The sequence below is a fragment of the Vicugna pacos genome, chromosome 5 (genome assembly GCF_048564905.1).
Source record: "Vicugna pacos chromosome 5, VicPac4, whole genome shotgun sequence".
Classification (NCBI taxonomy): Eukaryota; Metazoa; Chordata; class Mammalia; order Artiodactyla; family Camelidae; genus Vicugna; species Vicugna pacos.
The window spans coordinates 1928402-1953616 of NC_132991.1; the positions used below are offsets into that span (position 1 = coordinate 1928402).

The 25215-nt window shown below is 43.4% G+C and overlaps 1 protein-coding gene across 2 annotated transcripts in view; it reads left to right on the forward strand.

The window, feature by feature from the left end:
• The window catches only part of ARHGEF4 (Rho guanine nucleotide exchange factor 4), a 200017-nt gene that overhangs the window by 60852 nt on the left and 113950 nt on the right, over window positions 1-25215 (forward strand). For both annotated transcript variants that reach the window (XM_072960762.1, XM_072960763.1), the window contains exon 2: window positions 16532-20077. In XM_072960762.1, the coding sequence (XP_072816863.1) occupies window positions 16532-20077 (3546 nt within the window). The remainder of the gene's footprint in view (window positions 1-16531; window positions 20078-25215) is intronic.

Genomic DNA, 25215 nt, shown 5'->3' on the forward strand with positions numbered 1-25215 from the left:
GATTGCTGCCTGTCGAGGTTCAGCTCCCCAGGGTCCCCTGCTGACATTCCTCTTGCAGAGCAATCAGACCGCCACCTGCTTCCACTGAGCAGGAATTCCACTTCCCAGGGGGCCACTGACACTGCTCCCCCAGGGATAGCCCAGGTGAGGGTATCTCTGCTCTCTGGGCGCTCAGCCCTGCGGAAACCTGAGGTGGGGGAACGGGATTTTCATTGCTGATTAGCAGGGCAGGTGTTGCCAAACAGTTGTTCTATTGTGAGGCTTCTTTTCCCTGAACCTTTGACCGGGAGGAACAGGTTTTTCTTAGGGTCTCTTGGAGGTTCGGGGCTGGAGGCTCTTGGATATGTGGAAAGAAGTAAGGAAAATTCATGTCCTTCCTTTAGTCCAGAATCTCCTAAGCAGCCACTTCTTCCCACTTTTCAGAGACGTCCTGTGCGTGTTTGTTGTGTCTATGGTTTTTTGGTTGTAAGCGGGGAAGGTGTGTGAGGAGTAGGGTTGCTCCATCCTGGACAGAATGAGAAGTCCTTTAATGTCTTTCAATAATGTTTTAAATTAAAATTGAAATTTCAGATATGAGTTTAAATTTTTTTTCCATGAAGATCTTGAACGTATTTTAAAATATATTTTTTAGGTACAGAGGTTTGTTTTTTGTCACTTTTATAAAAATGTGTCTTTTTAAAATTGCATTTTCTAACCATTCTTTGACAGATTGTAGAAGTATAGTTAATATTGATCTTATTAATGCTTACAGTTTGCCTAAAGATTCTTTTGGAATTTCTAGCGGAATGTATGTGAGTGATGATAACTTCCTTTCTCCCTTTGCAATTCTTATATATTTTATTGCTTTTCTGTCTTTTGGGCAGATAGGATCTTTAGTACAATGTTGAAAGTGTTGCAGCAACCATCTTTGTCTTGTTCCTAACTTGAAGAGGTGCTTTCAAAGGTTAATTGAATGTGACATTTTCTGTGGGCTTTTTAAAATATCCTCCATCCCATATCAAAGTTTCTTTTTCTATTTTGACATGAGTGGATGTTGAATATTTTCATATTCTTTTTCTGAAACTATTGAGATGACCATTATGTTTTTCTTTCCCTTTAATCTATTTGTATGGTAAACAATTACTTATGTGGCAATCATTCTAATAATTGGTCATGAAATGCTGTTATTTAACATCATTAGGGTCATTTTGCTAATATTTTGTTTAGAGTTTTTGCATTTATGTTTGTGGGTGAGATTAGTGTGTCTTGTGCTGCCCCTGTTGAGTTTTTGTGTCAGTGTTGTAACATCCTTATTCAGGGAGCTGAGGAGCCATCCTCTTTTTCAGCTCTTTGGCAAGACTGGAATTATCTGTTCCTTGAATGTTTGGTAGGACATCCCTTAAAAACCATCCAGGTATGGTGATTTCTTCATAGGATTTTTTTTTCTTTTATGAAGGGAATTTAACACGTTACTGAGGGCCTCCTATGTCTCAGGAACTGTACTAGATTTTACAGATGAGCTTGTTAAGTCTGCATGTCAGCCCCGTGAGGAATCACCCCTGTCACCGGCGATGAAGAAAGCGAGGTGGAAAGTGTGTGCCATTTCCCAGGGTCCCTCAGCCAGAAAGCGATGGACCAGGAGTTTGAATCAAATTCCAGATGCCCAAACAATGTGAATCATTCTTTTCACACATTGCCAGCGAGACTTTATAAGCGACAAAGACAACTTCTTGTGCCATAACACCCTCACAGCCTGGGCTCGGGGGCTGCTCCATGCTGTCAGCCAGAGCCATCTCTGTTTGCACAGTACTGCAGTTGACAGTGAGACTGTGCATTTCACAACATTTTCTTTCTCTTCTTATTTTAGTGTTGAGCGTTCATTATCTTTGCTTTTAGTATAAGTTTCTATAATTTAAATTTATAACTACTTATTTTGAGATAATTGTAGATTCACATGCAGTTGTAAGAAATAATAGATCCCACAGAAACTTTACTGAGTTTCTTTCAATAATAATATCTTGCAAAACTACAGTAAAGTTTTGTACAGTATAGTATAGTAAAGTGCAGCCAGGATATTGACATTGATACATTCCACTGAGCTTGATCGGATCTCCCTGGTGTTACTTGTACTCACTTGTCTTGGCCTGTGTGTATTCAGTTCTATGCAGTTTTATGCTATGTTGACTAGTGCACCTGCCACCACAGTCAAAATACAGGGCAGATCTGTCACCAGCAGTTTCCTCATTGTTGATTCCGTATAACCACACCCACGTCCCTCTGGCACCCACTCTCCTTGGCAACTGTGATCTGTTCTATAACCCTTGGCAATCACTAATGTGTTCTTCATTTGCATGATTTTATCATTGCAAGAATGTTATACAAATAGATTCACATAGCATACAACTTTTGGCTTTGTTCATTCAGAGTAATTCTTTGGAGATTTACCTAAGTTACTGCATGTGTTAACAGTCCATTCTTGTAACTGCTGAGGTGTACCACAATTTGTTTAATTGTTTGACCTTTAAGGACATTTGGGTTGCTTCCAGTTATGGGTTACTACAAATAAATTTGCTATTAACATTTGTGGACGGGTTTTTATATGAATATGATTGCTGGGTCATTTGTTAGCTGCCTTTATAGTTTTATAGTTATAACTGCCAAGCCATTTTCCCCAGTGTTTGTACCATTTTACATCCCCACTGACAACGAATGAGTGATCTAGTTTCTCTGTATCCTCACCAGCATTTGATGGATGTCTGAGTTTTTTGTACATCTATTTAATGCCATATTTTTTTCTCAGTTTAGTGCTTTTTGTTGGTGAATTCACTGGGTTTTTTGGGGGGTGGGGAGTAATTAGGTTTGTTTGTTTGTTTGTTTATTTATTTATTTTTTAATGGAGGTACTGAGGATTGAACCCAGGACCTCGTGCATGCTAAGCAGGCACTCTACCGGCGAGCTATACCCTCTTCCCAACACAGAGTTTTGTATTTTAGCTGTTCTGACAGATTTTCATGTGCTTATTTCCCATCTGTATATCATCTTCAATAAAATGTCAGTGCATCTCATTTTCTAACTGAATTTTTGTGTGCTGAGTGTTTTATGTATATTCTAGATATTAGTCCTTTGTCAGTGTAATTTGCAAATCTTTTCTCCCTGTCTGTAGCTTGTCTTTTCATCCTCTTAGCCAAGTCTTCCACAGAGCAAAAGTTTTAAAAATTGATGCAATCCAGTTTATCAGTTTTTCTTTCTTTGGATGGGGTTTTTAGTGTCAAATCTAAGAACTGTGTGCTTAGCCCTAGATCCCAAATGTTTTCTCCTACTTTTTTCTAAGGATATTTTCCTAAAGGTTTTGTATTTTACACTTTAGTACATGATCTGCTTTTAGTTAATTTTTGTATAGGGTGTGAAGTATTTAGGTCAGGTTTGTTTTTTATTTGCGTTTTTTTTTTTTTTTTTGCCTATGGTTGTCCAATTTCAGGATCATTTATTGAAAAAAAATTATTATTTTTCCCTTGAATTGCTTTTGCACATTTGTCAGAAAACAGCTGGGCATATTTGTGTGGGGCTATTTTTGGTTTACCTCTTTTGTTTCCTTGATCTACATGTCTGTTCCTCTGCAAATACCACACTGTCTTGATTACTGAAGCATTACAATGAGCCTTAACACAGTGTAGGCTAGCTCCTCCCACTTCATCCTTTTTTAAGACTTCTTAAAAGTCTTATTCTTTTAAAAGACCCTGTGTCTTTCCATGTAAATTTTAGAATAATTTTGTCTATATCTAAGAAAATGTTTGCTGTGATCTTGATAGGAATTATATTAAACCAATAAATCAATTTAGGGGAAAATGACATCTTATTATATTTAGTTTTCCAATCCCTGGACACGTGTCTCTCCATTTATTTGGGTCTTCTTTGATTTATGTCATCAACATTTTGTAATTTTCAGCATATCGATGCTGTATGTGTTTTGTTAAGTTTATACCTAAGTAGTTCACTTTCTTTGGAGAAATTATAATTAGTATTGTGTTTTTAATTTCAGTTTGTACATGTTCACCGTTAATATACAGAAATGTAATTGATTTGGGGGTGTTGATATTGTATGTTACAGCTTTGCTGAACTTACTTGTTCTAGGAATGTCTTGTAGATTCCTTCACATTTTCTAGGAGACGATCAAGCCACCCACAAAAAAGGGCAGTTTTGTTTCTTCCCCCCCAAACTGTATACTTTTTTTTCTTCTTCCTGTTTGTATGTGTGTGTGGTGGAGTAGTGGGTGGCATTGGCTACAACTTCTAGTATTATGCTGAATGAAGTTGTAAGAGTGGGTATTTTTGCTTTGGACCCAATCTTAAAAGTAATATATTCAGTCTTTCACTATTAAGTATGATGTTACCCGTAAGGATTTTTTTTGTAGATGCTTATATTAGTCTGGGTTCTCCAGAAAAAGAGAACCAATAGGATATCTGTACACAGATACATAAATACATAGATAAATGAAGAGAAGATTCACTCCAGGAATTGGCTCACAGGGTATGAGGCTGAGAAGTCCCACAACCTGCTGTCTGCAAGTGGGAGAATCAGGAAAGCCAGTCAGTGTCCGAGTCCGAGTCCCAGAGCCTGAGAACCGGGGAGGCCAACGGTGTGAACGCCAGAGTCCAAAAGCCCAAGAACTAGGAGCTCTGGTGTCCGTGGGCAGAAGACCGACATCCCAGCTCAAAGGGGAGAATGCACTTGGCCTTCCCTTTTTTAATTCTGTTTGGGTCCCTACAGATCAGATGATGCCTGCTCACATTGGTGAGGGTGGATCTCCTTTACTCAGTCTGTTGAATCAAATGCTAACTCTTCCAGAAACACCTTCACAGACACACCCAGACATAATGTTTCACCAGCTATCTGGGCATTTTTGAGCCCAGTCAGATTGACACACAAAATTCGCCATCACAGTGCTCTTTAGCAAGGTAATTCTCTGCTGTTCCTAACTTGCTGAAAGTTTTTATCATGAATGTGTGCTGGATTTTGTCAAATTATTGTTCTCCATCAATTAATATGCTCATTTGATTTTTTTTCTTAGCCTGTTGATATGTTGGTCTGTATTGATTTATTTTCAAATGTTGACTCAGCCTTGCATACCTGGAGTAAATCCTTCTTGATCATGATGTATTATTATTTCTATATATTGTTGAACTCTATTTGCTAATATTTGTTGAGGATTTTTGCATCAAGTTCAAGAGAGATATTAATCTGTAGTTTTTTCTTTTTGTACTTTCTTTGTCTAGGTTGGTATCAAGGTAATGTTGGTCTCATGAAATGAGTTGGGAATTTCCTTTCTACTCATTTTTCTGGAAGACATTGTATAAAACTGGTGCCAGGACTTCTTCAGATGTTTAGTAGAATTCTCCAATGAAACTATCTGGGCCTGAAGATCTTTTCCAGAGGTTTAAAATTAAAATTCAGTTTCCTTAATGATTCTAGGATTATTCAGTTTACCTATTCTTGGTTGAGTTTTGGTAGTTTGTGTTTTTTGAGGAATTGGTCCATTTGTTCTATGTTGTTGAATTTATGAGCATGAAGTTGTTTGTAATATTCCCTTATTATCTCTTTAATAATTGCAGGATGTGTCACGATAGCTCCTGTTTCATTCTGGAATTTTTTTTGTGTGTGTGTATGTGTTCTCTCTGTTTTTCATTCTTCTTGCTAGATAGAAGTTTAACAATTGATTTGTTTTCAAAGAACCAATTTTTTGTTTCAGTGAATTTCCCCATTTTTGTCCTGCTTTTAATTTTATTTTAATTCTATTTTTAAAAATTATTTTCTTTTGTTTGCACTGGATTTATTTTGCTCTCACTTTTCCTAGTTTCTTAAGGTAGGAACTTACAGATTTGAGAACTTTCCTCTTTCTAATGTAAGAGTCTAGTGCTATGAATTTCCCTCTCAGCACTGCTTTAGCTTTTCATGTGTTGCATTTTCATTTTCTTTCAGTTCTATGTTATTTTTTTAAATTTCCATTGAGACTTCCTCTTTGACCCACAGAAATGTGTTGTTTAATAACCACCTATTAGAGCACTTTCTTATTTTTCTGTAGTTGATTTCCACTTGATTCTAATATGGTTAGAGAACATCCTTTATGATGTTGATTGTTTCAAATTTGTTGAGTTATGCTTTGTGATTCAGGAGGAGGTCTGTCTTGGTTGAATAGGTATTTAAAAAGAATGTGTATTCTACTTATGTTGGGTGGAGGGCTCTGTAAATGTCAGACGTGATTGACTGAGTTGTTCAATTATTACACGTCTTTGCTATTACACATCTGTCCAGTAGTTCTATCATTGCTGATAGTGAGTTTTGTAGTCCCCTCTATAATCATAGATTTTTCTATTTCTTTTTTGAGCTCTGCTTTTGTTTCATGTGGTTTGAGGCTCTGTTGTTTTTTGCATACACATTTAAGATTGTTAGGTCTTCCTGTTGGATCTATTATTTTTCATTATTAAATTTCATTCTTTGCCTCTGGTAGGTTTTTTTTCTCTGACGTTTACTTCCCTTGATAGTAATACAGCCACTCTTGTTTTGTTTTACTTAATATTAGCATGGTATATCTTTTTCCATCCTTTTACTTCTAACCTACCTATTTTGTGTTTGTAGTAAGTTTTTGTCAGTTTTTGACAGCATATATTGTTGGATCACGTTTTTTCATTCACTATGCCTATCTGTCTTTTAAATTGTATATTTAGACTATTTCTGTTTAAAACAATCATTGATATGTTAGGGCTTAAATCTGCTACTTTATTATTTGTTTTCTGTTTCTGGTTTCTCTGTTTTTCTTTTCTTGCCTTCCTGGGGGTTACTTGAGCATTTTGTAGGATTTCATCTTATTTTACTTATGTTTTTGAGTGTATCTCTTTATATAATTTTCTTAAAAGTTACTCTAGGTATTACAATATACACATGTAACTAATAACTGCCTACTGGTGTAGACCTTTTACCATTTCCATTGGAGTATTGAAACTGTACTTCCATTTAGGTCCCTTTACCAACCTGTCATTTAAAATATAATTGTCTCAAGTATTCCCTTTATGTACACTGAGCATCTCGACAGATGATATAATTTTTGCTTCAGGAATCAAGCATGCTTCAGTGAATTCATAAGGAGAGTCTATTTACATCTATTTCTGCCTATTCTGTCATTCTTTCTGAAGTTCTGAGCCTTCTTTTATACTTTTTTTTTCTTCTTTTGGAGTGTTTCCTTTTGCTGTTCTTTAAGATCTGTTAGCAACAAATTCTCTTAATTTCCCCTCATCTGATTCATTACTGAAAGCATTTTAAGTGGATATTGAATTTTCAGGTGAATGTTCTTTTAACATCACTCGAAAAACATCCCACTTTCTTCTGGCCTCTGTGGTTTTAGATGAGAAAAGGTTGTCATTCAAATTGGTGTTCCTCTACAGGTTCCTCTTCATTTCTTTCTGATTGCTTTTAAGATTTTTTCCCTTTGTTTTCTTTATTTCAGTTTTTACATGCTTCAATTGTATGATTTCCACTTGGTTCTTTTTTTATAACTTTTTTGAAGTTTTATAATTTTTTCATTTGTTTCAAGTATATTTATAATTACTTTTTGAAGCAGTTTTATGGTGGCTGCTTCAAAAATCTTTGTCAAATTGTTCTGTTTCTTCTCAATATTTGTATCAACTTAATGTTCTTTTCCTGTTTAAGTTGTGATTTCTTGTTTAAGTTGTGGTTCTTGGTATGACAAGTGACTTTCTGTTGTACCCCAGTCACTCAGGATATTATGTTAAGAGGCTCTGTGTCAGGGAATGGGGAGCACCACCTCATTACTGCCAGGTGGGGTTAGGTTCCCCATTGATGAGATAAAAGCTGTCACTTGAAGAGAAACAAGTACTACACTTTCTTGAGGTGACACCTATAGCTGTGAATATGGAAATCCACCAGTATGCAAATATTGATTGAGATTATTCTGCATATCAAAATTTGCAACTAAGCACTATGGGGAGAACAAAGAAGTGATTGATTGGCATGACCCCTTCCATTGGAGCTGAAGGTCTGTTTGAATTATTAACAGAATTACCTACACTTCATGTTTATATAAAAATAACCAAATTATTTTCAAATAGTTTTAAATTATAAAGGTAATTTTACCACTTTATGTGACAAATAGAAAAGTAGAAATAATTTTGACTGTAACAAAAAGATTGTTTCTTTGGTATGTTTCATTTCAGGTTTATTTTAATGTTTTCTAATCATAAAATATGTAAAATTCTCTAGCCCACATTATTATATATTTCCTCTACCATTCAAAAGCCTTTATAAATTAAAATTTAATGGCTGTGTAATTTTCCACTGAGTGCATGTAGTTTAGTTTGAGTAACCATTTTCCTCTTGTTGAACACAAATTATTTCCCTTTTAAAATTTTCCAAATAGCACTTTCATGATCATGTCACATTGCAGAATCTTTCCTTAATCTCAAGTGAGATTACTCTGTCAGATTGCTTTTGACACATAATTTTAACATTCATTGTTGATCTTCCCTGACACAACTCAGTTTTTCGTGGTGGGGGGTGTAATTTGGTTTAAGTATTTTATTTATTTCTTGGTGGAGGTACTGGGGATTGAACCCAGGACCTCATGCATGCTAGGCAGGCACTCTACCACTGCGCTATACCTCCCCCTCCCCTGACACAACTCTTACTGCTGTTCTTATGGTGATTTTCTATTTCCCTCATTCCTTTCACATTTACTAATTGAAATTCTTCTGTAAGGAAGAGCTTTCTCTACTCCCTTGTTTTTTATTTATTCACTCATTTATTCATATCAGTCTGGGCTTATGGATAATTGTTTTATTCTTTGGGTTATAATTCAATATTATGGTTATTTATTTTGTTACTCAAATTGTTCCAAATTGGGGAGAACTGGCTTCTTAGAAATAGCAATATTACTTAATATTAATTATATTAAATAATATTAAGTCTTTAAATCCATAAATACCATGTTGTCTTTATTTATTTAGATATTCCTTGATTTCTTTCACTAGTGCTGATTAAAAAGTCATGCTGATGAAATACCAGTATATAAATCCTGAATATATTTCATTAGATTTATACCTAAGGATATAACATTTTAAGCTACTATTATAAATGCTATTTTTAAATTTCAAATTCTAATTGCTCACCCCTAGTGTAGAGAAATGCAGTTCATTTTGTTTCTTGGCCTTGTGTCTTACAACCTTGCTAAACTCACCTATTAATTCTAGAAGGTTTCTGTTTTAGTGTCTTTGGGATTTTCTATATAGCTGTTTAGTTTCTTCCATTTTATTCTGCATTCCTTTTATTTCCTTGTATTGTCTTATTACACAGGCTAGGACGTCAATGTTCAATGTTGACAACATCAGTATGATGTTAGCTTTGGGGTTTTTTGTCATTTACCTTTATTAGGTTATGACCATTCCCTTCCATTCCTGGTTGGCACTCTTCATTCCTTTGTGCAGATCCAAGGTTCAGTCTGTTATCATATTCCTTCTGCCTGAAGAACTTTTAACGTTTCTTATGCAGTGGGTCTGCTGGAAATTAATTCCCTCTTTTTTATTAGTCTGAGAAAGTCTTTATTTCCCCTTCATGTCTGAAAGATTCTTTGTTGGAAATATTTTTCTTTCAGCTGCTTAAAGATGTTACTGCAGGGTGGGGGAAAGTATAGCTCAATGGTAGAGCATGTGCCTAGATGCACAAGGTCCTGGGTTCAATCCCCAGTACGTCCATTTAAAAAATAAATAAACCTAATTACCTCCTCCACAACAAAAATAAAATAAAGGAAAAAAAAGATGTCACTCCATTGTCTACTGGCTTGTATGGTTTCTGATAAGATTTCTGCTCTAATTCTTATACTTGTTTTTCTCCATGTATTGTTTGTTTTTTTTTTTACTCAAGATTTCCTCCTTGTCTTTTGTTTTCAGCAGTTTGAGTATGCTATTCCTAGGTGTGAGCATTTTTAATTTTGTGTTTACCCTGCTTGAACTTTAGTGACCTGTGGTTGAGTATCTGTCACTAATTTGGGGAATTATTGGACTTCCTGCTTCATGTAATTCTGCCCTATTCTCTCTTCTGCTAAGACTCCAATTATGCCTATGTTAGATCATGTCACACTGGCCCTGGATGTTTGGGTTTCCTCTGTTCCTGCAGATGCCTGTCTCTCCTCACGTTTTGGGCCAGTATTTTGCACTGCACCTCAGCTCTCTGATGGCTCCAAAAAGTTAAGAAGGTGAAGGTAATTTGGCTTTTCTTTGTAAGGGTGGAGTGATGCTCCTTCAAGTTCACTGTCCTATCAGGGCAGAAGGTGCAGTCAGAATGCAGTTTTAAAAAACACTAATCTGGTCATCTGCTTCATTTACACATGAGGATGCTGCGGTGCAGAAAGGGGAAGTAAGCTGCTTAAAGTCACCCCGCAGGTCAGTGGCAGCAGTTTGGCACAGCTTCAGATTCTCGTCACAAGGAGAGTCACTGAATTTTACCTCTCCAAGCTGTGGTTAAGTGCCCTCTTCCCCTTGGGAAGGGATTCTGGGCTAGTTTCTCAGCTGATCTAATTCAAGACTTGGGGTACTCAGTGGGGCTTTGGGGGCCCACCTGAGAGCATGCAGCCAGCTAGTAGGGTCCTTCTGGTAGGTGCCTGGTGGTGAGACATCAGAGTGTAATAGAGAAGAAAACTGATCAACTCCAGCAGCTTTCTGACTGGCCTCAAGGCAGCCAGGGTGACTTTAAAGATACACCCATTATGTTAATCCCTATTTTAAACTTTTTATTGGCTTCCATTGGAACTTAGAATAAAATTCAACTCCTCGATCCCCCTGCAAGCTCCACAGTACTGGCCTTGGACTCTTTTCCCTTCATCGTGAGGTCGCAGTGGCCCACATGTTGGGCTCCCTCGAGCCGAGGTCTCTGGGCCCCAGAGCCTTCACACAGTCCTGTCCCTCATCCTGGAATGCTCTCCTCCCTGAGCATCCCCAGGGCTGGCCCTGCTCAGCCTGCGGGACTCTGCTTAATCACCTCCCAGAGAGCCCCTCCCTAATCACTCATCATCCCTGGGCTTTCTCCTTCTTGACCCTCACCTCAGTTTGCAGTTGCACACGCATGTGTTGCCTGATGCTTGTGTGCATCCCTGGGGGCAGTGACGAGGCGGGCTTCATTCACCTGGGCACCTCCAGCCTTCGATGTTACTGAATGACACTGATGATTGCAACACGATGTGTTAAGTGATGAGACAGAGGGGTGGTAGCACAAGTGAGTACAGGGTAGCAAAGATGCACCCACTGGACTTAGAAGAAATGGAGAGCCCCGAGGACCAGCATCTGCTTCTTGTGTGCGGACAGTTTTTGTTTCCACCACTGGGGGCACACATGGCACATTTCAGCCTTGCTGGCTGCATAGTGCTTGTTCCCTCGTGAGTCCGCAACTGCTCTGATAGGAGGCGCTTTGTTTTGTGTGTCTTTTATTTTTGATTTCTGGCACAGAGTAACTCCTAGTAAATGGCAACTTCCGGAGTGACTCTGAAGCCAGAATTTTGGCAAATGCATCTGTGCTCTCCAAGAAAAGTCAGACAAAGCAGCAGTAGTTATCACTACTGCTGGGGCCTTGAAAACAGAAACTTTCAGAGTTTGTGGGGGGAGCGTATAGCCCAAGTGGTAAGGCACGTGCTTAGCATGCACAAGAGCCTGGGTTCAATCCCCAGTATCACCTCCAAACATAAATAAATAAATAAACAAACAAACAAACAAACCTAATTACTTCCCCCCTGAAAAAAATTAACTAAAATAAATAAATAAATGTTACCTAAAAAATGTAAAGAAAGAAAAAAAATTTTTAAGGGAAAGAAAATAGAAAGTTTCTGGTCTATGTGGAAATCTAGCCTGAGAGAACAGAATTGGGGCTAGTTAAGGGGAAAGGTCAGTTGGGATTCTAGAAGATTCTTAAGCATAATAGTAATACTTCCAGGGTCATTTTGTAACTCACGGTGACTGCTTAAAAGGACGTTCAGGTAGAAGTCCTGTCACCGTGTCTGACAGATGGGTGGGGAGTACATACAGCGAGGTGGAAACTGCCTGAGTCCTTGGGCGGTGTGGGAATATCTCCTCCTCTGAGCCTTGTCAGTGTAACTGACCTGGAAACCCATGTCTTTCAGGGTGAAAACAAACCTGATCGGCTCAGGCTCCGGTGTCGGATATTTGTGGGGAGAGAGGTTGGCTAAGTGAGCAAGTGTGACTGGGGTAATGTGGAAACGTGCTCTAAAACCAGGGCAAGAAAGATACTCTGGGTTCCTCTGACCCTACTCAACCTTCCCCTGGTGCTGCTTCAGCCTCTCCCCACCCTCCATCATGTCACTGCCCTCTATAATTTATTTACCTGACAAGCATTTACTGGAAGAACTTACCAACTGTGTGCCTCGTCCTGAGCTATCCCTCTGGAGGGACCACGGTCGCCCCTGGACACCAGGATGAGACAGAGCAGGATGAGAGTCACCCCTCTTGTCTCAGGCTCAAGAGGAGCTGCAGTTTAATTCCAATTACTTGAATAAGAGTTTCCTAAAACAAACAAACAAACAAACAAACAAACCGACAAAAAATTCTCTACTTAAGTAGAACAGTAAAATACTTCATTGCTGTGCTAAAATATTCTCGCAAGTTGGAAAACTCAAAACAAGAAGATAGTTGTGTCTGTTGGCGCAGCTCTAGTGCCCGATGGAAGCGGGAAACGTGCATGCAGATCTGAACGTACCTTTGACTATCACGTTTAGGAAAAGGTCCTGTGGGTATAAAATGGGTACATGATCAGAGCCCCCCAGTCACAACGGTCATCGCTGTGGTGGTGTCGGTGTGTAGGGCTGCACGTCTCCAGTATGTTCTTCGTGTTTACTCTCCACCCTGCCCTGTGCTAGACACTGTGGGGGTTAACAAGATATGCGATGTAATTTCTGTCCTCACGGTATTTGTGACCAAGCTGGTGTGAAGAGAACTGACAGGATGGGGTGTGTAATCTCCACGCTTAATATAACTTGGAGTGTAGGAGACCTACTATGTAATAATAAAAAGAGCCGCTTACCAGGAAGATGTAATAATTCTGAGGTTGTTAATGCACCTACGAGCATAACGCTGAATATGTAACCCGAAAGGTAACAGAATTGAAAGAGGAAATTGATGAATACACGACTACAGTGGGTGGTCTCAACATACTGCTCTTATTAGCAGGTGAAACATTGGTCAAATTACTGAGGATTTGACAAGGATTTACCACTGAATGAACTTGGTGAGCACTTATTAAATTCTGCATGAACCATTCGAGAATATGCAATCTTTTTTAAAAATGTTTTTTGAAGAGTGATTTATTTATTTAGTTTATTATTATTATTATCATTATTACTATTTTTTGGTGCAGGAGGGCGAGGTAATTAGTTTTATTTATTAATGTATTTTTAGTGGAGGTACTGGGGATTGAACCTAGGACCTCATGCGTGCTAAGCATGTGCTCTACCACTGGAGCTGTACTCTCCCCCGGGAGAATATGCAATCTTTTTGAACACCCATGGAACATTTATGAAAGTGTTACTGAACCAGGTCCACTCTGCCTGACTCACAGCAAAGTCTAAACGCTGAGATGTGAGGTTTGCAGCAGGAGAGCGTTTATTCATTTATTCGCAAGGCAGCCAGTCATGAAGATGGGAGAACAAATCTCCAATCCACTTCCGGAAGGCCAGGGGCTCGGGGTATTATGGGCTAAAAAAATAAAGCCTGAGAAAGGTGTTTGGAAAGAGGTGTGACAAACGCCGTTCTGCACAGCCAGTAACTAAGCTTCTCAGCGCCGTTCAAAAGGTCAGGGAGCAGACACTCACGCGTGCCCAGCTGAAGGGTCTGAAGGCTCGGTGGTCCAGTCTTAACCAGGTCAGCTGAAACTGCACTCAGCTGACTCCGGTTTTTGGAAGACGGCTCAGGCAAGCATATGATTATTTCGGCTTATTGCCACTTGGAGGGCACGTGATTCTTCTGTAACAATTAAAATGACTTTGATTAGTGAAGGCAGATTACAGGTGAAATGGATTTGTTACCAGCCAAACTTGGGTCCGCTTGCCAGGGCACAGTAAAGGCAATCCACCAACATCGGGTTGTGGTGAAGGAAAGTGCCAGTGTTTATTGCGGGCCGCCAGGCTGGGAGTCCAGGCAGCTAGTGCTCAGAAAAAGCCTGAACTCCCTGATGGGTTCCAGCAAAGCATTTTTAAAGGCTAGGTGGGTGTGGGGGCAGTTCCCAGGGTATCAAGATGGTGCACATTTCTCTGATTGATTGATGTCAAGGGAACAAGGCAGTCAACAGTATCAACCCCCAGGTGCCAGAAGGTCGCCCACGTGCTCTCAATCATCAAGTGGTTAATGTCTTCCCTTTGGTGATGGTTTTAAGCATCTGAAACACTCAGGAAATATACCTGAGTTACTGTTATCTGGGTCCTTCAGCGAGGAGCTGCAGCAGAGGATACGGGGAGGGGTCTGCCCTGGGAAGGCCCTACGGGGTCCTGCTGGGTTACACTTTCAGTCAGCTGTGGCTGGCTCTTCAGTTCCTTCCTGAGTGCAGTCAAGGACCTTCACTCGATAGGGCGCGTCCCAGGGACTCGCCCAAGCTCTGGGGCATAGCTGTCCTCTTGTGCCCCATTTTCCTCTGTCCCCTTCACTGGCAGTGTCCTGGGTCCTGGTGCCGAGCAGGGGGTGGGGACAGGAATGAGACTTCTGGCATTTTGGCAGAGTCCGTGTCTGGATCATTGGTCATCTGGAATCTGGGGCTTTGGAATTCTCGGGGCCTGCGGCATGTGAGTACTGATGCCAGTATGAGTCTGTGATCTGACAATGGTAAAGGACTGCTCAGACGCTCCACAGCTGGGGTCAGTTCCCAGTTTAAGAACACGGTTGTGACATACCAGAACGAGGTGCTCTGGAAGGCAGGAGTTACCCGGCAGGAGCCTGTAGCTCGCCCTCCCCGCACCCTATTCCCTTCCCTGTTTGTGACGACATAGACTTGCCATGACACAGTCCTCTGTGCCTGCCAAGGCACGTTTACATCCGCATCTGGCTCAGCCTGGCCGTGCCTAGGAGAGGCTGTTGTCCCCGCCCTGCAGCAAGGTGCCTGCCACCTGGGAGTTGGGCCACTGGAGCCAATTCTTGCAGTGGATGCGTGTATGACCCCTCTCCTCTGGGGCGTCACATAGCACCCACACAGCCCTCCTTTCCAAATGGTGTGCTTTTGAATATTTCCTTTCCTGTTCCCCACTCCTTCCTGCTTTGCAACATATTTGAAACTATGGTATATTATTCCTGATTTTCTGAATCGACCTTGTACCTTCAAAACCTCACACATGTGCTTTGGGGGTTGTCTGTTTTTCTCCTCTCAGTTAAAGAGGATGAAAAGCGATTTTATTTTGCGAAATGTCTAATGGCAAGCCCTGAAAAACCGTGCTTGGGAAGGGTTGATTGAGTGAACAGCTCCTGTACGCAACTGTGTGAAGAAGCCTTAGCTAGGAGTGGGGCCATGTGCTTGCCCCACTCCTGGCCTGGGGAATCTTTGGAGAGTTTGACGATTGAATGTTGGATACAGTATAATCGCAAAGTTCAAAGCATTGTATGTATAGTACATGCTACCACCGTGATATGCAGGTGAATCTCTAAAATATTATGCTGAGAGAAAGAAGCCAGGCATCAAAGAGTAAGGACTGCATATTCTGGTCATCTGAAACTTTAGAAAAGACAAATCTAGACTGTGTGGCAGAAGCAGGTCATGGGGGAGGAGGAGGGGGAGGAGGAGTGACTGGGAAGGGGCAGGGGCATTTGGGGGAAAAGGAAATATTTATCATGGTGGTAGTTACATGAGTGTATACATTTGTCAAAATACCTAGACCTGTCCACTTTAAATGGATGCATGTAAATTGATATTTCAACCAGCTGATTGAGAAATGTATAACGAGAGAAGAAAACTCCGCAAACCCTTGCACAGTTCTCTGCTTTCCTTCCTGCTCTCAAAGCTAGTTGAGCATTTATAACTTCTCAAAATATGTTTGCAATTTCAATAATTCTTTTTTTTTTTGACTGCAGCAGACCTAACTCAGAAAACACTTCTAAGTGTAAGAGCTTTGACTTTCAGCCAGTTGGTTCCATAAGAACAAACAGAACACAAAGCAAACCTATATTCATTTGTTCTCTCTTGCTGAAAACATTAGGTAGAGATTGCTTCTCGCCATGACTCACGCAGCATTTTATCCTTACTTGCACTGCACACGCTCGTTCTGATTGTTGGCAGGGTGGCTGTAACTGTGCTATATTTTCTCCCTAGTATGTGGGTTTGGCTTCATCATTTGTTTTCTGCGTTATTAAAGGTAGCTCTGCCTGTTTACCTCTGTTTCGCAGGGGCACATGGGGAGCTAGGGAGACACTTCTGAACCTTCCTGCTTCTGACAAAGGTGGGTGTGGTGTACACGTGTGCAGATGTCCTCAGGCCTCGCCTCTGACTCCTCTCTTGTTGCTCTTCCAGACTCCAGAGCCAAGTGCACACCTGCCGGGTGAGGGTGAGACTGAAGATAAGCAGCTCCCCCCTTCTCCTGCGGAAGCAGAGGCTCAGGGATGGAGCCAGGAAACAGACCACGATGATTTTGAGACCCTGTCCCACCAGAGTGAAAGTCACTCAGACACAAAAACTGACCCCTTTGAAAGTGCCTCCGACACAGAGTCCCTGCCTGACCTCACAGGGGGAGTCAGCCTCCCTCCGGATGGCACCTCCGGGGACAGAGAAGGGCTCGAGGGATGCTCTGACATCTTGGTAACCAGACCCCCTCCGGCGCCACATTCAGCTAGTGGCTCAGAGCTTAATGCAGAGGAGGAACTAGATCTGTGCCTCGACTTCAAGGAAGAGTCTTATGAAAGTGGGTTCCGAGCCTTCGCTGCAGTTGGTGGAGAAGTGAGGGCCGCACACCTGCGGGAGGGCGTGGCCGGCCCCGAGCAACAGTCCCCGCTGGCAGGGGCCGCTCACCACGCGGAGGGCTGCGTGCAGCTGGACACAGGTTGCCAGCCCCTCCCAGCAAAGGTGGTGACTGTACAAGACCTCAGGGGTTTCTCTGCTTTTTCTCTACGGAAACCCAGGTCTGAGAGTTGTCTGGGCATCCTGGGGGTCTGGCCCTTCCTCCTCCGGTGCAGTGAACACGGCCGGAGCTGGCCGCACATACACTACAGGGCCGGGGGACCAGGGCTGCGTTTCAGCGACCCGCTGGACAGCACTGCCCCTCAGGGGGCCAGGACAAGGAAGGGGAGTACCCGAGGCCCCACGGTGGACGCAGGCTTATCCTGCTCCCAACCCTGCTTTGACGCCCCCTGCCAGCATCCATCCAGCATCCTGCCAGAAGCATCTTGCCTCCTACATGCCAAGCTTCGCCATAGCGCCCCAGGAAACATTGGTGGGACATCCCCACCGCACCGCTGTCAGCCCACGAGGACACTGAACAGGGCCCATTCCATAGCAGAGTTTCCCTTGAGATACTGTGAGGATGCTTTAGGGCAGAACTCGATGACGTCTGGGACCCATTTGAAGGAAGGGACAGAAGCAGAACCGGCTCCGAGAACGCAAAACTCTCTTCGCCATATTCCCACCCAGCTATCTCACTCGCTTCCTGCTCTGGGCAAACCCAGTGCTCTTAGCTCGAAAGGGGCCTCCCAGGACACGCCCTCTGAAGCTCCCCGGCTGGAAAACCAGTCAGGACAGGATTCTAGGTCCGGCCCCGTCTGTTCATGCCCTCCTGCGGAGCTGGTGAGCCTCAGCGCATTGGGAGTGCCAGTGCCAGCAGGGTGCGAGTCGGAACACGGCCCATTTGAAAGCAGACCAGAGGAACCCCCAGGCGCTGGCCTGGTACCAAATGCTGACGACGTGAGTGATAAACAGAAGCACCTTCAGGACATTTCTGTTGAAGCAGGAAACCAAACCGGTAATTACACATCAAAGTTTGTCCTCAGTGAGAAAAGAAAGCCACCTGCTAGGGCCAAGTTCCCACATCATCCCAGCAATAGCGGGTCACAGGTGTGGAACAGAGACTGGAGGGTTTGCTCTGGAGTGAGCGGTTGTTCAGACGCGCCAGAGACCATCCCGAAATTAAGCGCAACAGACTCTTCAAAGGAAGCAGAAGTGATGGTTCCAGACCCCAACTTCACGAAAAATGCCTTGCAGAGTTTTTCCGGAATCACAGCAGCCACCCTGGCTCACTGCAGCTGCGGGGATGAGGAGTGTGCCCAGGGGCACGAGGGTGGCTCCACGCCCTTTGCAGAGGGTCTCCAGCTAAAGCCCGAGGCAGACACGGCTTCTAAGGGCGGGGGCGCGCTCATCATTATCGCTGTGGAACAGAAAGGGCTGCAGGCCACCAGTGGGGAGGTGGGGCCTCTTCCAGACACACAGTCCTGTGAGTTTCTGGAGGAAAGACCAGGATCTCCTCGCAGTGCTGGAGCGTCCCCCTACGAGTCTCCCCGGGCTGGGAAACCGCAAACTGGTGGCAGAGAGTGTGCGCCACCCGCAGCCCGAAGTCTGGGAAGTGACGACGGGGCTCTTCAGCAGGTGGCCCAAGAGCTTGGGATAGTTCTGAAGCCCCAGGCTGCCTCGGAAGAGAGCCTCCCTAGCGGGGAAGAGACGCGTTCCCAGGAGCGCACCGGGGGCGCGCAGAGCACACGCGCTCCTGCGGAAGAGAACCCGCCTGGGGCGAGCCAGAGCGCGGGGACAGGGGCGGCCAGGGAGCAGGCTGCGGGGGCGCACGGGGCCCGGGGCCTTCACCCAGCGGGGAGCCCCGGGGCACCGAGCGCCGAGGACAGGCGAGGGGTGAGCGTGGCCGAGGGCGGCGCGGAGACGCGGCTGGGCGTCCAGGCCTCCGCCCGCACCCGCGCGCCCCACCGGCTCCGCCTGGCTTCGCGGGAGCCGGGGAAGCGCCTTGCCTTCCCCAAGGTGACGACCTTCCGGAAAAGCAAGCCGTCGGCCGCCGAGAGCCCGGGAGGGGGCTGCCCCGGGGGCTCTTCCAGCCTGCAGGAGCTGTGCGCGGACAGCGGCCCCCAGGCGGCCACCGGGCAGAGCGTGTCGGGCCGGGCCCGGCCTCCCGCAGGGCTGATAGAAGGGGCCCAAGTGGAGACGCGTGGGGACCTCGGCAGCAGAAGACCGGCCTCAGAATTCAGCGACGCCAAGAGACTCAAAACCCCCGAGAAAAGGCTCAGGGCAAGGTTGGCCTCAGCTCAGAGGACCTTTGCCAATTTTTTTGAGTCAAAAGTCTTAGAGAAAGAGAACACTGATGAATGTTCTCCAGGTTCTTTCAAGGACCAGAAGGAGAAGAGCTGGCTGCGCCAGAGTTCCTGGCGGGCATTTCTGAAAAGCAAAGATACGGAGGGCCCCAAAAGGCCCTCCTTCGTGAGTCTGGTTCCAGGACCAGAAGTCTTGAATCCGCCCAGACCGTCCCCACTAGCGACCAGTAACCACTGTGAGGAGCAGGAGGACAAGGAGAGCTACGTTTTTAGAGATCACTGGACACCCCCACAATCCCCCCTACCTTTGCCCTCCAGCGATTTGGTCTCGTCAGACAACAGGAGAAAAAGTGAACCAACCATCAAATGTACAAGCCCCCGGGAAAGTGGTAAATACCTGCCTGCGGGTATCTTTCCTGAAAAGTCTTGGTCTTTGGCACCAACCAGACCTCCGTGGCAACCGACTGCGATCAACCACGCCCTCCCCTCCAGCTCTGCCTGTTGCCTGGCCTATGGAAGCCAAGGGGTACCCTCTAAGCCCCTAAGCCCCAAGCCCCAGAGCCCCAGGCCCGGTGCGCAGCAGATGGATTTCTCCTACCCTGGCAGGGGCAGGGCCATCTCCGTGGTTTTTCTTGGAAGCTACAACCATGTGGATAGCAGCTCAGAGACCCCTGGAAGCCCCAGGACCTCCAAGTCCCGGACAAGCCTCCTCCTTTCTCTGCAGGCACTAGACCAGAAGGAAGAGAGGGAAAAAAGAGGCCAGCATCTCTGTGGCCCCAGCACAGCACCCTCACTCAGGGACCTTCTGGGGAGTGAGGTGAGTTATCTGTGACTCGCACCAGCCTGTTAGTTTACCTTTTAAGTTGAAGGAGGGCACCACACAGGACATTTTCCTAAGTAAGGGGAAAGGAGGAGTAGGAAGACCAGCCTACCTTCCAGGGAGATCACCCTGTTACACTCCTGAGGGCCCCACCCAAATCGACACATCGGGAGACCAATTTCTTAGAATTTGCCAAACTAACAAGAGGGAATTGGCATTTCATTGTAATTTTGTATGGTCTCTGCCCTCGTCCCCATACTTCAGGCTATCTGAATTCCCTTTTGTATCAAGTGCCTGTTCAGTCTTTGCCCATTTTCTATCACGCGGTTGATGTAGGCCTTTCTGTGTCGGTCTTCATCCTTCCCCGCTGTGAAACTGGAAAAAGTTTCCCCAAGTTGTCTTCTAGTATGTTTATGGGTTTATTTTTTAATCTAAACCCAATCTAGTTGAACTTGTTTCAGTATAAGGAGTCAGATTATTCGTGCTTCTGAAATTCCTAGTCAAATCAAAGGGTCTCCCCCCCAAAGCAAAGGCGTCCACCCAGGACAGGGAACATGTGCTGGGTCAGGCACAAGAAAAGGGATACAAGCTGGGGATTTCTCCCCAGTCAGGTTGCCCCTGGAAGGAGGTAGCTTTCTGGAAATTCCAGAAAGAATACTCTTGGGACTGGGAAAGCAAACCTCCTGTCTACTCCGGCATCCATGTGCCCTCGCCCCTTTGCTTCTTTCGACAAATAGTGTCTCCCGAGTGCTCAGCACGGTGCTGGGGCAGAAGGAGCTCACGTTCCGCGGTAGCCCCGCCCCCAGCCAAGCCCCGCCCTCCCAGCAGCGCCCCCCCACCCCACCCCCGCGCCCCGCCTCCTGGTTCCTGGCGAGCCCCGCCCCTTAGCCCGTTAGCCAGTTAGCGAGCCCGCTGCGCTGGCACTGCAGCAAGTGTCAGCCTCGCAGGTGCTCCGCGGGTCTCCGGTCTCAGGAATCTGCTGCTCACCTGCCTTCCTGCGAGTTCTGATGCGCAAGCATAGGAGGCCCCCCCCCCTCCTCCGCGAGATTTGAAAGAGAAAGAGGAACAGGAACTCACATTTCTCCAGCACCCGCTTCCTGCCTGGCCCATTCGTGGGCACTTTACAATCACCTTCCTGCTTCTTAAACGCGGAAAGGCCGTCCAGGTGTTGGCTGAGCCCCACACCTGCTCCTCCCGTAGACAACACCCACCTGAGCACAGGGGCAACCCGGAGGGCCCTGTGGGCTCTAACCAACCACGCCTGCTGCCCTCACTGCCGCCTCGAGGCCCAGTGCCGCCTGCTTGAGAGGAAAGGAGCTGGGAGAGGTGCGTGTTCACAGGGTGTCTTTCCACAGCACTGGATTAGATGCTGGACGTTCAAAAGTAATCACCACCAGAAATTACATCACTTTATTCAACGTATGTCCTCATCTGTAAAGAGTTAAACATGACCTTTCAAGGATTTTTTGCTTTGTGTTACTTATTTTAGAAAATTATTATTATAAAGTTTTTAAAAAGTCAATACAGATGTAGAAGGGAAAAGGTAACAATTTCCCTTCAAAACCTTTCAGTCCCATTCCACAGAAGTCAGTCAGCAGGCTGGTCTGTAGTATCTCCTCACATACATAGGATTATGAGTGGGAGTTTGGGAAAGAGAGGGTTACACAGTGGCTCATACACGCATATTAACTCTGAACTTTCTTGTTTAATAATACAACCAATACAAAAAAAAAAACCCAGCAAATACAAAAATACAGCAAATATTTTTTTAAAAAAAACAACGTATATAAAACTCCAGGGGTTTTAAATACATTGTTCTCTAGTTGAATGTTGCCTGCTATTTATAGTATGGCTGTACTGTATTTTAATTAACTATTCTTTTGTTGCTCAGTATTGAGATAATTTCTAGTTTGGAGCCATTGCAAGTAATGCTGCAACAGCTTTCTTGATCAGAGGTCCTTTGGTATTGATGCTTTTATTTCTGTAGGATCTAAAAGGATAGTACAAAGGGTACATGGACTTCTTTTTTTTGGACTTTTAATTTGAATAGATTTCAGATTACTTTCTGAAATGATTGTGGCCATTAACACTCTCAACAGCAGTGCCTAAGAGTACCCACTTCTTAACATTTCTCCAACTTAGATGCTTACTGCTCTTCTTAATTTTTGATTATGTGAAATACATAGCGAATGTGATTTAAAAATAAAGACATCATAGTTTTAGCTAACTCAGTAAAATCAAGTAGTCAAAAAAGGTTATTAGTACCTGAATAATATAATCATAAAGCTGATTTATGACACAAATGAACTTATTTACAAAGTAGAAACAGCCTTAGACAGAGAAAACAAACATATGGTTATCAGGGTGAAAAGGGGGGAGGGAGTAGAGGGATAAACTGGGACTTGAGAATTTGAAGATACTAGCTACTATGTATAAAACAGAAAAAAAAATCCTATTGGATAGCACAGGGAACTATAGTCAATACCTTATAATAACCTATAATGAAAAAGAATATGAAAAGGAATATATGTATGTATAATTGAAACACTATGCTGTATACCAGAAATTAACACATTGTAAACTGATTATACTTCAATTAGAAAAAGAAAAAACTGATTTAATAGTGCTATAAATATAAATGTATATGTGTATATACGTACACAATGGAAAACAACATTCCTTTGAGATTGTCCCTGTGCTCAGGAGGTGTTGTCTATGGGAGGAGCAGGTGCGGGGGACCTCAGCAAACACCTGGACAGCCTGCCCGCGTTTAACAAGCAGTGAGGTGATTGTAAAGTGCCCACTGAAGGGTCAGGTATGAAGCAGGTATTGGATAAATGTGAGTTCCTATTCCTCTTTCTCTTTCAAATCTTACGGGAGAGGCAAAGCCTCCTATGCTTGCGCATCAGAGCATGTATGAAGGCAGGAGGGCGGCAGATACATGAACACAGGGGAAGGACAGGGGAGAAAAGCTCTGAAAAGTTTGCTCTCTCTAGCTGAAGCCCTGGGCAATCAACAATGGAACAGAAACTCAACTTAGAAATAGTGAGGCTCCATCTAGTGGCTGCTCCCGGGATTTCAGCCTGTGATTGCAGGAGCAATTTGCAAGGAATTGAGGGGGTGTTCCGGTTTCTTCCTTCCACACACAGGGCCCTTAAGGCCCAAGAGTTCCTTTGTTCCAAAACAACCACTCTTAGTATTTTGTTAAATTTTATTACAGGTTTTCTTCTATAAATAAATTTTATGTATTTAACAGAGTTATGATCATACCATCTCTAGAGGGGTTTATTTTCTATGATTTCACATCCTGCAGTTTGTTCCTTTAAAGCTCTTTTAAGTTGAGAAATACTGAGTCATACAGAAAAGCATAGTGCGCAAACATGTCGCTAATACACTGCTGTGAAACAAGACACCGAGTAACCTCTACCCGAGTCAAGAAACACCACACTGGAACCCCTGCCCCGTCCCCTTCCTCCTCTCTGACCTTGGCCACTGTGCCAACTTTTATGGTATTCACTTCCTTGCCTTTCATTATAATTTTACTGCTTAACTTTATGCCTCCAAACAATGTAGTTTATTTTTGCCTATTTTTGAACTGTATGTAAGTACAGACTTATGTATTCCTTTAAATCTTATCCATCCCGTTAGCTTTAATTATGTTAAGACTCATCTTTGTACTGTCATCTGAAATTCTTTCGTTTTCATCATAATGTAGAATGACTTTCAATCCACATACCACAATACGTGTAATGTTGGTGCGAGGACAGTTCGTGCCCAGGTGTCTACAACAGGTGCACATGCATTTCTGTTGGGGGCACCTCCCAGGAGTGAAATGGCTGGTCACTGGGGCGTGTGCATCTTCAGCTTTACTAGATACTGCCAAATATTATTCCAAAGTGATTGCGCCAGTTTACACTCCCTCCTTAAGAGTTTCCCTTGCCCCGTATTCTCATTAACGTTTGCTTGATATTGTCAAGCAATTTTAGCCATTCTGCTGGGTGAATAGAGGTATCACATTGTGGTCCTAATTTGCATTTCCCCAATGTCTAGAGGCTAAGCACCCATTACATGCTTCTTGACAATTTGGATATCCTCTTTGGGGATGTGTCTGCCTCATTTCTTGTCCATTCATCAATGAGATTGTCTTTTTTCTTACTGATTGTATATATTCTGGATACAATCCCGTTGTTGGTTAAATGTGCCACAGATACCATTTTGCACTCCGTGGCTTGTCTTTTTCCTTCTTTGATGGTATCTTTTGATGAACAGAAGTTCTTAATTTTAATGTTTCCAAGTGCATCCATCTGTTCCCTGCCCCAGGACCATCTTGCTTTTGGTTTGACATTGTTGCTGATGTTTTAGCTTTTTATTTTGATTCAATTTTGGCTAGCACATATTTAACCGAGTTGCTTTTTCTTGTTCCCTCTTGCACTTTTTTAAACTTTTGTTTTAAAATAATTATTTGAAAAATAAAGTTATTATAGATTCACAGGAAGTTGAAAACGTAAACACACAGAGTTCCAGTGTACCCTTTCCCAGTTTCCCCAAAGGTAACATCTTACATAACTATGTCAAAGCCAGGAACTGACATTGAGAGAACGTGTATGGATACTTTGTTGCCATTTTATCACCCACATAGATTGGTCTGAGGACCACCTTGAGACACATATGATTTCACCAGCCTCATGCTACACTCCTTCACAGACACACCCTCCTTCCCCTTCCCTAGCTACTTTCAACCACTAATCTGATCTCCATCTCTATGATTTTGTAATTTCTAAAATGTTACCCTTTCAGATTGGCTTTTTTCACCCACCATAAATCCAGGGATTTCCACTAAGTTGTTGTGTGTATCAATTCCTTTTTATTGCTGAGTACTATTCCACGGAGTGGCTTTACCATATTTTCCTTAACCAGTTACCTATTAAAGGACATTTGGGTCATTTCCAGTTTGGGTTATCACAAATAAATCTAAAAAAGTTTATGAACAGGTTTTTGTTTTGTTTTGTTTTGTTTTTGGTGGACAAAGTTTTCATTCCTTTGGGATAAATGCTCCATCAGTGTGATTGCTAATATATGTTTAGTTTTTGAAAAAAGTGCCAATTATTTTCTAGACTGGCTATACCATTTACATT